At 40.8% G+C, this 13792-nt stretch overlaps 1 protein-coding gene across 2 annotated transcripts in view; it reads left to right on the top strand.

The window, feature by feature from the left end:
• The window catches only part of TMEFF2 (transmembrane protein with EGF like and two follistatin like domains 2), a 243227-nt gene that overhangs the window by 129638 nt on the left and 99797 nt on the right, over positions 1 to 13792 (top strand). For both annotated transcript variants that reach the window (XM_032354243.1, XM_032354242.1), the window contains exon 5: positions 1794 to 1890. In XM_032354243.1, the coding sequence (XP_032210134.1) occupies positions 1794 to 1890 (97 nt within the window). The remainder of the gene's footprint in view (positions 1 to 1793; positions 1891 to 13792) is intronic.

The raw sequence follows: 13792 nt of genomic DNA, 5'->3' as shown, positions 1-13792 counted from the left end.
GAACAGCGTGGATGGTAAGCGCAGTCCATTCTATCAAAGTCGGAAGTTCCTTCATTCTGGGGAGGAAGACCTTTTCTGAACGTTCCCAAATTTAAAACTATACAATCCATACTTTTGCAGTTGAAGTTGATCTGTTTAATTCATAACTTTTTTTTTTTTAAAGATTTTATTTATTTATTTGACAGAGAGAGAGATCACAAGTAGGCAGAGAGGCAGGCAGAGAGAGAGGAGGAAGCAGGCTCCCCGCAGAGCAGAGAGCCCGATGCGGGACTCGATCCCAGGACCTGAGATCATGACCTGAGCTGAAGGCAGCGGCTTAACCCACTGAGCCACCCAGGCGCCCTAATTCATAACTTTTTTGACATACAAATGCAAACCATCAAGTACAGGAGGGAAAAATGTTGCTTTATAAAAAATAAATATTTCTACTCTGGGAAAACTAAAACAGAGAACTTCCTTAGATGTCTTCCTGTTTTTTTTGTTTTTTCGTTTTGTTTTGTTTTTGTTTTTGTAAATTAAATCACTTACCCAGCACAGAAGTGAATTAAAGAAAATCAAGGAATAAAGACCTCTGCTTTTGTAAATATTAAAAACTCTCTTGCTAATAGACAAAGAAAAAATGAGGAAAATATGTTAAAACAAAATAAGTTGGATTGGATTTGTTCGTTTCGGGGTGCATGTTAATGTATGTGTCTTTGTTAAAGATGTTATCTGATTAGGAGCCATTAAGATTGGAGCTGATGCTATACTTAACAGCTTCTGGTCTTTTTCTATTGAAAATACCTAACCTTTAACAGAAATACGTTTTTTTAAAGATTCTCTTGGTTTAAACATCCATTTTGAAGTATATTATATGTCCACAGAATATAATTATTTATTATAGTAGTTAGGTTGTTGCAATTTTTCATTTATAACCAAAACTATTTCTCCTTTCAACTACATATTTTTAAATTGGGTTAATAGTAATGCTCAAATTTTCATTCTTTGGAGTCAACAAAATATTTGAGTCCAACTTACACTATTGTGTCCTGATCTTGAAAAGTTACTTTTATAATTAAGTTATATATTGCACATTTCTATGTTTGTAATTTATAGGAGAAAAAGGATCAATATCAAAATATAATCATCAGTGAGAATATATATTTTTTAAATGAAATATATTTTTATAACCCTCCTAGAGGAAATCACTATAATGGGCTCTGTACAATATTTATACAAAATTCAAGAAATTACTGTGTAAACCAACTGGAAGCAGTTTGCTAAAAATTTATAATCCATATATTTTCCTTGTAAGTATGAAACATCTTGAGGAAAAAAGAAGACATATCTAATGTCGAGGCTGCCTATCTAAATATTTTTAATTATGTATGAAAACCTTTGAATGAAAAAAAATCTGTAATTTAGGAAAGAGAAGAAGCTAAGTATTCCTTATAAAATAAACACTAGTTATTTCCTCTAGGCAAGTAACAGTCTAAGTCCCTTTTAATTAATAACTCTTTCACATGGTCTACTTATTAGCCAAGCTTTTTTGATGAATCCAGTAAACCCTCTTGTTTGTCGTTTCCCTTTGCTTGTTAAAAGCTGAAGTGTTTACTACAAACCGACGGGTGGCATATTATTGCTAGTGTTTTCCTCAAATTCAGGCAAGAAAGGAGGTAACTAGGGCGTTCGTTGACGCCCCACAGAACAAGCAGGCCTGTTGGAAAAGTAGCAGCTTTGCTAGAACAGTCTTGGAGTGTTGGTATTAAACCACTTATCCGAATCCGTGTTGTTCACTTTCTCTCGTTCTCCAGTTCACGAAGGCTCAGGAGAAACCAGTCAGAAGGAGACGTCAACCTGTGATATTTGCCAGTTTGGTGCAGAATGCGATGAAGACGCCGAGGACGTCTGGTAACGTGTTCTTTCCATTCTTTCCACAAATTGTAACAATTAGTCCTTTCTTTTGACTCCATCAACCACTTCCTAACAGACATTTTCAGCGTCGTCTTCTTGTCCAGTTCCGAAGGGGGAAACGAGGCTTGTAATGACAGCAAGTAATTTCTGAAACTGAATCAAGAGCTGGACGAGCCAGGCAGCTGCCAAGAGCTCTACTTGAAAAGATACATTTCAGATACCGCTAAGACCCCCCAGTACTATGAAGGTGAAGACATGGAAAGAGAGACCATGTTTATCAGAACATCCCTCAAGAACCGCGGTCGATAAACAACGGGTAGTTGTTAATCTGCTCTCTCATAGGGCAGACTTGGGTAGCTGCGGCGACTGTATTTAAGGGTACGTGCGTACACACACCCATAGCTGAGTCAGGAAGGCGGTAAAGCCAAGAATGACTTCTGGGCTTCTCTCGGGATCAGCTTCTCTCTTCATCTGAGCAACACTCAGCTTCTTCTGAAAAGATATGCTGAACAATTAACAATGCATGAAATTCACTATTTTGCATGAGTCCCAACATGTGAGTCCTCTAGGGCATCCACGTGTATTGGTCCTGCCCTGATCATACCCAAAAGGAGTAACCCCAAGTTCAGAGTGAGTTGTTCATAGCATGATAGTGGAAAGAGTGTGTTGGTCCTGCCCTGATCATACCCAAAGGGTCCATCTGTGTACTTTTTCTTCTTAGTTACCTTCAAAATTACCCTAGGGGTAGATTCCACCATTATTTCCCTTTGCAAAGAGGAAACTGAGTTTTGAGGTGTTGACGTGAAGGGCTAGAGTGAAGCTATGAGGAGAAAGTAACTGGAAGGGGTTAAATTAACAATTCAACCGAAGATGTAATCAAAATCGTATTTCTCCTGCCATGTCTGGAACAATAAGACAGCCAGACTGCAGGCAGCTTACATCCAGCGACTCAAGACCTACAAGGTTAGAGCCAGTGACAGGGTGGACGCCTGCATCAGGCAGTGGGAAGATGTCCAGGCAGGCAGTGTCCCTGCTGGTATTCTAGCAAAAGTTCCAATCTATGGTCTGAGGGCGGGTGGGATGAGGAGATACGGAAAAGGCCGGTGGCGTCAGAAAGATCCAACAGTAGGTCGTGAGTCCCAGTCTTCAGAGGAAGAAACTCACTTCAAAGGGAACAAGGAGAAGGCAAAGCAGAACTCCCATGATCAGGGAGCTCATTATCAATCAGGAAAACAGCGGCAGATACAGACAAGACTAGATAGATACCCACTGGCGGAAACTGGAGTAGAAAGCCAAGCTTGGTTACAAGGGGCTGGGACGAGTGTCTACATCGCAGAAATAAACTACAAGGTCAGAATGAAACCAGCAGCAAGGCTGACTGGATGCTGAATCAGTTAGCTTCTGGCTAGGACATCTTGTACGCCCCCAGCCTGGAGACAAGATTAGTTCCAAAATGCGGAATAAAGCTGAACCTCCAGATGGGGGTAAGTGGCTATAGCCGTGAAGATTAGAGGGATGCAGGGGGCAGGGAGCCAAGAAGATCATTATACTTCCCAGGCAAGAATGAAAAGTTGTTAGCATTTAAATAAAATGTACTGAAAATGTCCGATGTAAGCAAGAAGGAATGGTGCTGAAAACGGCAGCGTATTGATTTTCATTTACATAAATACCTTTGTATGTTAACACGTTGCGTTAGTTATGACCGTGAAGGGCAGACGGGAACAGCTGAAGGACACAGGAATAAAGCGATAAATGAAATTAAATGGGCATGGAGCGGAAGAGACTATAAAGTGCGATAGGAAGCAGTTGGGGAGTGATCTGACTCCAGTACTAGTCAAGCGAAGCAGGGGAGCCTTGACGTGGTGCTGGTTTGGGAGGAAACCATCATCAGGTCCTCCTCTCCCAGACGTAACACCCTGCCTATGCTATGTGCCAACAAAGAGGACAACTCAGTCTTTAATTTTATTTTTTTCCCTTGATACTGAATAACTCACAGTTTTACGCATACAAATCTCTCCAATCTAGTCTTACGAATCAATAACAAGACAAGGAATGCTCCTATTAAGTTACTGTTGTATCTGCAATATTGGAACAAACATGAAAAATTAACTCCTGATCTTTCTTTAACCCTGGCCAAAGAAATTAATATTTTATATTTCAGTACAAAAATTAAGTCTAGTTTTTCAAAAATGCTTATGTACTTTCTAGATGAAGTTAAATCTTTGTTAGAATTAAAAACCAGCTGATCGATACAGTCATAATCAGTTGATCTTCTTTTCGTAGCTGGATGAGTTTTTGAGTGATCCAGTCACACTGGCCATGGAAAAGATAGGTGGATACATGATAGATTAGGAAGCTGGATGAAAATGGAGGAAAAGGAGAAAGAATAATGATTAGAGGATGCCACTGATAAACATGATCTTAAGCACCTTGCGTTTGAATGCCTTTGAGAGAACAGATGGTTTAGAAGCTGGTAGAAGCCCCTCACTTATAGTCTCTGATTTCATTTCAAGGTTCTTCCCTTGCTTTTTTCTCTTATGGAGAGCATCAGGGCTGTAGAAATCAGAAGATCATCAGGTTTTCTCAATACCGAAGAAACACCATGGTTTCAGAAAATTCTTCAGTTAAACGGTTGTTGACCTAAGTGTGGGAAAGAATTAAGCTTTCAAAAGAAAGAATTAACAGTCCACGTGGGAGGTGGCTCGCAAGGCAGATACATGCACTCTCGTGTGGAGGCTTCCCTGTACTTGGGACGGGCGTCCAGCAAACGGGACCCCTGTGCAAAGAGATGTGAAAGCTTCTTTATAGGGAAGGGGTTAAGAGGGGAAGGAAAGAAGGACTTAAAAGATTGCGTCTCTTGATATCTAGACCAAAAAAATTCAAAACTAATAAGTTTATACATCAAAGAGACTCTCAAATATATCCTGCCAAATATAATTTATAAGGGAAAAGAATGGCTTATAAATAAGTCAAACATAATAAAGCTGACTCATTGCAGAGTCATAAAGCCCCATCTGATAGCACAGGGAATACCAACTCATGATTTCAACAAATACTTCTGATACTTGGTTAGTTTTAGAAACAGCTCTTTATTCCCTTAATTATCTTACCTGATAAATTATTTCAGTGAGTCCAAAGTAGGTCAATGGTAACTCTCTTTGCACTGGGAGCTACTCCTAAGAAGTAATTAGCCTAGAACTTTCTGTTGGTCCTGTCAGTCAGAAATAGTTCAGAGCCCCAGGGTTGATACTTGATTTAATATAAGAAAAAAGCAAGCTGATAGCTGGGTCTGATCCCAGGAATGGCTGGGTAGGAAATCGGCTACACGCCTGACATTTCCAGGGTGTCGGGATAGATCGAGGAAGGACGCACAGGTGTAAAAGGAGATGTGGCTCGTGAGAAATGTTATAAAGGGACAATTTAAATTATGTGTATTTGCTTCACATGGGAGCTTGATAGCTCCTATTCCCACTGTAACGTTGCTTTTGTATCATTCTCTACATGCTCCTCAGGCTCCATTAGCAAAATCGTATTGGCTAAAATGCTATTAATTCCTCAGTAGCTGTTCATTTTCTCTCTGAAAGCATTAATCACGTTTTCCAGTTTCACGGCAGCACATCCTTGAGTTAGGCTGCAACAGGAAGAAAGGGCAAAAAAACACAAAGTAGCTGCAGTAAAATGAGTTCAGAAAAACTGAATGCGCACCCATGTTTTTCTTTATTTCACGGACGTTCCGTCACTGAGACAGGGTGTGGGCTTTGGCATCCCTTTTGTGAGCCGTACAAAGACGGTTTAGTTTGAAGTCTTTAACATCTTGCGTCTTTGATCTGAGAAGCCTCCTTGTCACTAGGAAGACTGTGGCTGGCGTCGTTCCCACTCTTAATGCATTTTGGACTGCGGAGAATCATGAATATTTGAAGCAGGACAATGGCCGTGGTGATCGCCGGCGCTAGACTCCACCATACATTGAAGCAAATTAGGCATCAGGTCCTGCTGACTTTAGAGCTTTTGGATTATGAGCTTGATAGGGAAAATTAAGACACCTCTGAGGGGAACACAGAAATGATTTCTTTTAAAACTACTACCAGTCAACAATTGAACAAAAGGACTGTGTTGCATTTGGAAACTTTCCAGTTGTTTTCCACTAAGTAAAAAGAAGATTGGTTAGGACCGTATACGGGATCTCTGCAGAAGAGGACACCCATTAGTCCCAAAATCTTAGTGATCCCAGAGTCCATTCAGTCTTCCCTGAGGGTAAATGCCTTTCGTGGAAATCCTTTGCTCTCTCGCCCCAGAACTATAAATGTGCTTACTTAATTAGGACTGACTTCTAACAGGTGTTTACTGATGGAGAGAATAAAAACACTCACACAATGAGAAACATAGGTCTGTTCTTGAAAATCCAAGGTTTTTGTTGTTTGTAAAGACGGCTTTACGAGAAAACCTTTTTGATTTCGAGGTTCCTAGAGTTGGGAGTTTGACTCCCTCAAACTGCCTCTTCTCCACCATGATCACAGTGCAGTCACCTCTGAAAACTGCCATGGCATTTCTTGTTGTAGAGCTGGGTGGAGAACTGAAGAATAAAAACAAATCTTTTCTTTAATTTTAATTTTTATTATTTTTTAAAGATTTTATTTATTTATTTGCCAGAGAGAGAGAGAGAGCGCGCAAGCAGGGGGAGAGGCAGGCAGAGAGAGAGGAGCAGGGAACCCTACATGGGGCTCAATCCCAGCACCCTGGTATCGTGACCTGAGCCGAAGCAGCTGTTACCTAAGTGAGCCACCCAGGCACCCCTTTGAATTTTTTTAAGATTGTATTTATTTATAAGACAAATCTCCCTTCTCTTTCATGCCTCCATTTGCCCAGAAAATTTTTCCAGACATGGAAATATGCAGCTCTGGATTTGGGGTAACACATATAATTCCATTCCCACCATTTCAAGGGAAAATGCTGATATTTTTAGCTAATCCATAACCAACTGTAAAAGTTTTATTTTGTTTCCTTCTTTTATGTATTCCTCTACTTATCCTACTGAATCAAGGGGAAAAGAATCTTGTATTTTTTTTAATTCCACACAATGAAATAAGATTCAGAATGCAATTAGAGTTAAGACTAGCATTTAGTACCTCGTCTCTACGAAGATCTGTGCAGACACACACCTTATCCGTGACCCAGACTTCCTTCTGTAGTGGCCGCCAGTATGTAAACAAAGCCACAAACAGAATCTGAGCACTTTAAGGGTCACTTCAAAAGACAAATGAAAAACGGTGCATTTCAAATGCACAAAAATCAGTCTCGAGAAACAAATGACAAGTAAACAACTAACTCACCCTCCAAAAATGGAACATTACATGTAGTAAAAAGCAAAACTTAAAAAATAAAATTGAAATTTGAAAACAAACCATGGTCTTTAAAACAAAGGCTTACTCAGGTCTTCTGTGATGTTGGGTTCCTTGGAAAGGGATTGGGCTATCACCTAAATTCTGAAGCCTTTGGGATTTTTCTCAGTCGCTATACCACAACTGTGCTATCACACAGGGATTAACGATACTTAATTAGGATGTGACAGATAACAACCGTAGTCTGGGGAGGACTGCCCAGAAACACAGTACGGCAGTAACGCAGTCTCAAGCTCACGTATGTTGTACATGTTTTTATACTTTTTATTTAGCTCTTGCAATATAAATCATGGAACTTACATTTTATATAAAAATAATGAAATACTGTGAAGACAGAACAAAGGAAACAAAATTCCCAAGTACATATTGTGTTTCTACCACTAACTTAACAGTTTCTGTTACTTGTTTCTCTTTTGACTTGTTTGAATCTCCTAACGGGGTGTTGCCTGACTTCTGGAGCTCGCTCACCAAATGCTCACTCTCAACTCCCTCTTGACTTTTCTTTTCTTTTTTTTTAAGATTTTATCTATTTATTTGAGAAAGTGAGAACAAGCAGGGGGGATGGGGCAAAGGGGGAGAGAGAGAAGCAGACTCCCGGCTGAGCAGGGAAACCCGACACAGGACTCGATCCCAGTACCCGGCGGTCATAACCTGAGCCGAAGGCAGACACTTAACCACGAGCCCCCCCCAAGCGCCCCTGAGGCTGAGTTTCGAGTGTGCTCTACGGGTCAAAGATTCCGGTTCCCGCACCCCAGTGTAACACCCCAGTCTCAGAAATAAAACCACGAGTGTCCTAGTTCTCAAAACATCCGAACCTTCAAAAGCGTGTTTCTCATGTTGCAGGCACCCCTGGAGTGTTTCCATTCGCGGGGCTCTTTAATCCTTCTCATAATCTTGTGAAGGTAGATACACAAATAATTCCCATTTCACAAGAAGAGAAACTGAGGCACGGTAGTGAAGCGAAGTGGTCTGCCCGAAACCCAACAGAGGTGGAGGTGCTGAGATTAGAACCGCATCAGACTGACTCCAAACACCGCCCCTCACTGTCTTCTCAGATATTTAGTGACATAAATTGTGTGTGTATGTGTGTGTAGTACACATTTCATGTGTACACACACATATACTGAATTTCACATTTTTTTTTCTTGAAATAGAATATGAAAACCAAGACTTAAGTGATGAAACCATATTTGTACGACGGCTTCAGTGTATTTTCTTTTTCACTAGGTTTATCTACTTTATTTCCTTGGAAGCTGTGTGCTTTTCCTTTTGGGGTTGGTTTTGTTGTTGTTGTTGTTGTTTTCATGGAAGCATTGAATTATCTGTGGAGATTATCCTTATCCAACTAGATGAGGTTATTAGGCATTAGATGGCTAAGAACAGACCTATTGTCACCAAACCCTGATTATTTTGAGCTGCTTCAACCTCAGGTAGCTGGTGTTGAAATGACAGCAGCAAGCCTGGTGATGGACCAGGGGAACATTATTTATACAGTAACCACCAATAGGTTTCAGATCTGTTCTTTCCAGACAGGAGGCATGTAACACAACTGTTGGAGAAGAGCCCCTCACAGCCCTCCCTCCCCTAGTGCTGGTGCGCCACCGTCCGCATCATTCCAAAGGGCAGAGAGCGCCGAGGAGTGCCGCGGAGCAAGCGCCTGTCCAGTAAGCCATCTGCCCAGTAGAGTTGTCCTTGGTATCCCTGAGAATAGCTGATGGGTACATGCCCCTTTCTAAGTAGCAAAAGAGAGTTTCTTACAAATGCGTGTTCTTACTGTAAGAATAGAAATTGTGATATGCAGAGAAAGAGGGAAAAATCACTAAATTAAAGGGCAACTAAAATGGCCCATATGACAGTGGGTTTTTTTCCCTGTCCTAGTGGCACTGCCCCGCTCTGTCTTTCTATTTGGCACTTAAACATATCATGTCAAGCCTTTTATTTCTCAATCTAATGTATCTTCTTGAAGGTAACATTAAAACGGATTTTTTTTTCTAATTATAAAAGTGGTACACAAAGAATTTGAAAAAAAAAAAAAAAACAAACAACTAGAAATAGAAAAGCTCCATCAGGATATCATCCCATCCTCCTAGCATTCCGAGACAACCACTGTAAAAGGTGTATCCCCCCCATCTGTGTTTATGTGTGTGTGCAGGCACGTGTCTGTATATGTTCTTATGAAAATCAAATCATGTTTTACTCATCAACAGAGCCTCCCTCCTAAAAATTTTACATAACATTAAGGCTGAGTTTGGAGATTGTGCGGAATGCTAATCAAATCAATGAAAAATATATTCAGATTTGAACATGATTTGTGTGGCCCATATTCTAATTATCCTTTCAAAATTTATGCACTTCTCAAGACATATAATTGAGAGTACTGTCCTAACATTTTTGATCTAAAATATTTACCAAAACCTCAATCCCTCCTAAGTCTACATTAGACATTTTTCTTGGTTAACTCCAAGAGACTGGATAGTATGTGTACGGAGAACATTTCATTGTCTGCATCCAGAGCATTCATAATAAATAGCTTTCTGAGGTATAAGCATTATTTACAGAGAAACTGTCCTCCCAAAGGTGTTTTAAATTGGGTCAAAACTGTTGCTAGTCTTCAGTGGTTTACTTCCAAATAGTAATATATTGTATGTGTTGCTTCATCTAAACAACAAATCAGCTGGCCATCCTTGGCAGCCGACATCGGTCTGTTCCAGACATATTCCCCTAGAAACAGGATGTGTACTATCTAACAGTGATTGAACAAACTGTAAAATTACATGCAACACTCAATTAAATAATCAATATTATTGAAAATCTAAATGCTTATTTTAGTAAGAAAAAGAAAGAAAGAAAGAAAGAGAGAGAGAGAGAAGAAAAGAAATGAAGGAAAAGGAAATCTGACTTTTCCAGGCACCCAGTCAATGCCAAGTACAATTAATCAGGAGTGGATCCATTCACCCCTTCATCACTAAGTTATGAATGAGACATAAGACATCAGGATGACGCACTTGGGACAGATGATCTTCTAGAGATTGTCTACCACAGCCCTTTTTTATTCATTGCAGTCTTTTCAAAGTCTTTGACATAGTAGTTTACTCTGTTCTCTGAGCTCTTTCTAAAATGAGCTTTCTACAGTCAAAATTTGCCATCCAGGATGATGAAAGCAATTCTAGCTCACAACTAGCTGCAGTGTCTATAAGCAGCCGCTACTGAAAGATGTGTTGGATGCAAATATTGGAGGGAATGCAAAAATAATAAATAAAAGGCTAGCTTCAGATTAGCAAAAAACGGTGATATATTTCTATAACAAACATAGATACCTACATAAACATAATACTTTATTTTTAAGATTTATTTATGTATGAGAGAGTGGGGGAGGGGCAGAGGAAGAGAATCTTCAAGCAGATTCCTGACTGAGTGCAGAACCCAATGTGGGGCTTGATCCCTGGACACTGACATCATGACCTGAGTTGAAACCAAGAATCCAGGCCTCAACTGACTGAGCCACCCAGGCGCCCCATAAATGTAGTACTGTAAAACATGGAGGTATAATGTTGAATTGTCAATTATGACAAAGAAATAAAATAATATATTTGATTGAAATATGTAGGTTAATTTTAACTGATTATATTTTCCTTGAAAATAATAACTAAGCATTAGTGAGCACTTACTTTGTACCCTGTGCTCATCTGAGGTCTTTGTGTTTATTAAGAGACGTAATCTTCATAAAACTAAAAGTTAGGTATTATTAGCATTCCAGTTTTAAATATGATGAAAATGAAGCACAAAGGTGTTAAGTGACTCATCTAAATATACTTAGCTGTTAGGTTCAAAGTCAAAATTTGAACTCAGAGGCCACACTGATCTATTTTGTAAACTTTATGCTCCATAAAACTGGGGGCACTGTGGAGAACTTGCAAGACTCAGAGGAGTTTTATATTTTCTGGGGGAAACAGAAAGAAACATATGTTTAATTAGGCTGGAGGTCCAGTGCATCCTCTGTGGAAGCCAAGTGGGTCATCATATGTAATCCTTCACAGATGTGCAGGAAGGTAGGCTGTAGTTTTCCTGCCCTTGTAGAAAGGAGGAAACCAAGTTTTAGGGAGATCAATAACATGCAAATATATGTTTCTGGGTAGGGGCCGTTCTTGAGTTCAACCTCCGATTTTTTAAATGTAATTCCAAGCTGCATGCCCTTTTTATTGAGTAATGCTAGAGGGTAGATGTCAAGGTAGGATTAAGGTAGTTCAGGAAACTATCCTTTCAGAGGGAAGAATAGCTTATGACTGAGGTTGTGTGCAGTAACTGAAGGCTGGATAAATGCCCGTAGCCAAATGATGGAAGACTTATTGTCAAGTGTATTAATTAGGGTGGCGCTGTTGCTGGTGGGAGAGTCTGCATTGTATCAGTGGAAGTCTCCGCCCTTGCAAGAAGGTTTACATGGGGATCACGCTGAAATAGAGATGGCCAGAAGGAAAGTAGCAAGCACAAAGCAGGTTATTAAAGCAGAAGGTACTCTCTCGAGGTGGGGGACTGGTCAGCTTCCACAAAGTGGAACCAGCCCTAGGTGGTTTTGGTTTGGATATTATTGGGTCTCTTTGGGCTGGTAGGAGCAGTGACGTGAGGGCTCTCTAATGAGGGCTACTTCTAAGCATTTGAAAACTCCTCCCACATGTTCGGAGGGGGAGTTTGGGGTGCTACAAGGTTTGTACCAGAATGCTCATGGCAGACTTTCTTCATTCGGTGGGGGTGCTCTGGCAATGCAAGTGCATTATAATGAATCTAGGGGTTTCCTGGAGCAGAGGTGGAAGAGGAGAGCCCAAGCTCTGTACCTGTGGTTCTTGATCTGTGAAGACCAAGACTCCAAGGTCTTGGAAGACACAGAATCGGGACATTGTATCCCTGTGCTTTTAATGTGTAGCTTTTCAATGTGTAGCTTTTTTATCACGGTCCCTGCCTCCAGCTCCTGTTACTCTCAGTCCCCTCAAGGACTTGGGGCTCTACCTTGGGGCATTCTTTCCACTGCTCAAGGCTAGCTTCTACCTAACAACACTAAATGTTATAACAGATAAGTGTCAAATTCTTAGAAGTATAACACACATACACACACACACACACACACACACACAAATTCTCCCTTTCTTCACAATTCAAGCAAGTGTTCTTAATCAGAGAGTCTTCACGTGGTCTTTTTGGAACTATATCTCTTTCCATATCACGGACCTGCCCTTCCCTAAATCATTGTGGTTCTATTCCTTCATTTAATGGAAAGCAAAAGAGAAGAAAAGATCATACATGGGAATTTTGATCAGCCAGTCTTGGAAATGACATTTCTCACTTCCACTTATATCCCTCTGGCCATGATATTTGCTACATAGTAAAAGTAGCATTAAGGAGAAAGATCCCAGAAATAAAGTTTCATAAGGGTCCTAAAAGAGAAAGATTGGAGTCAAGACAGCCGTCAGTGACAGTAGGTATTTATTTAGCATGTATGATCGGTCATCCTCTGGCTGAGCCCTGACGGTACTGTGTATGACACAAACAAAGTTCCAGCCCATACAGAGCTTACATTTGAGGGAGGTTCTCATCCAAGATGGCGGCACAGACATGCTAAGAAGAGAAGAGATAGCAGTCGGGGGAACGAGTGATAAGGAAATAGAAGAGTAAACAAGCAAGATACTTCCAGATAATCAATGTTCTGAAAATCAGGGCCCCGGGAAAAGGAGATTCTACTTAAGACTGCCTCTCTGAGATTGCCACTGAAGGAAAAATAGGGGGCAGGATCCAGCCCCACAAAAATCTGTAGAAGCGGAATTCTGAGCAATGAGAACTTGTCCAAAGGCACAGGAGGGCAGGTGAGCTCGGTGTGCTGAAGGCCCTGGTTGTTAGGACAGCCGGAGCCAGAAAATTAAAAGAAGGTCTTAGATGAAGCTGAAAAGGGGCCTGATCATGAAGATTTAGCGGCCTTGGTGACAAGTGTTGATTTTATCTAAGTATACCGAGACGCCGTCAGACGTGCTCATCTGGAAGTGATGTGATTCGGCTCCTGCGCTGCCTCTCCCTCCTTAACTCTCTAGACCATCCAGAACAGAGTCATTGCCCCCTTCTCCCGTGTCCCACAGCACTTTCCCTTGTTTCCGTCTTTTCAGTCCCTGGTTATCTGGGAGTGCGGTTACGTGATTTCCATAACTGAGAAGGAACCTCCCAGAGGGCAGAGACGTACGTAATTGGTGGCTCCCTCAGTAATAAGCGTGTTCCAAGAAAGCACTTAGGACCTGAGTAAGCATGAGTACATGAATGATGAATAAATAAGTGAAGGGGGGAAAAAACCAGAAGAGAAATATCCCCTTGTGTTTGGAGCCTGGGATGTGCTTTTCACTTTCACTATGTCACGTGATCCGCAGGAGCTCAATGGGTGCATGTGGGGAGTCTGGTGATGGCACAATCGTGAGAAGCAAGAGATTAGAAAAGGAGTCACAGAGAAATTAAGATTTTTGATGCTG

The sequence above is a fragment of the Mustela erminea genome, chromosome 8 (genome assembly GCF_009829155.1).
Source record: "Mustela erminea isolate mMusErm1 chromosome 8, mMusErm1.Pri, whole genome shotgun sequence".
NCBI lineage: Eukaryota > Metazoa > Chordata > Mammalia > Carnivora > Mustelidae > Mustela > Mustela erminea.
This window is presented reverse-complemented; position numbering and strand designations above follow the sequence as displayed.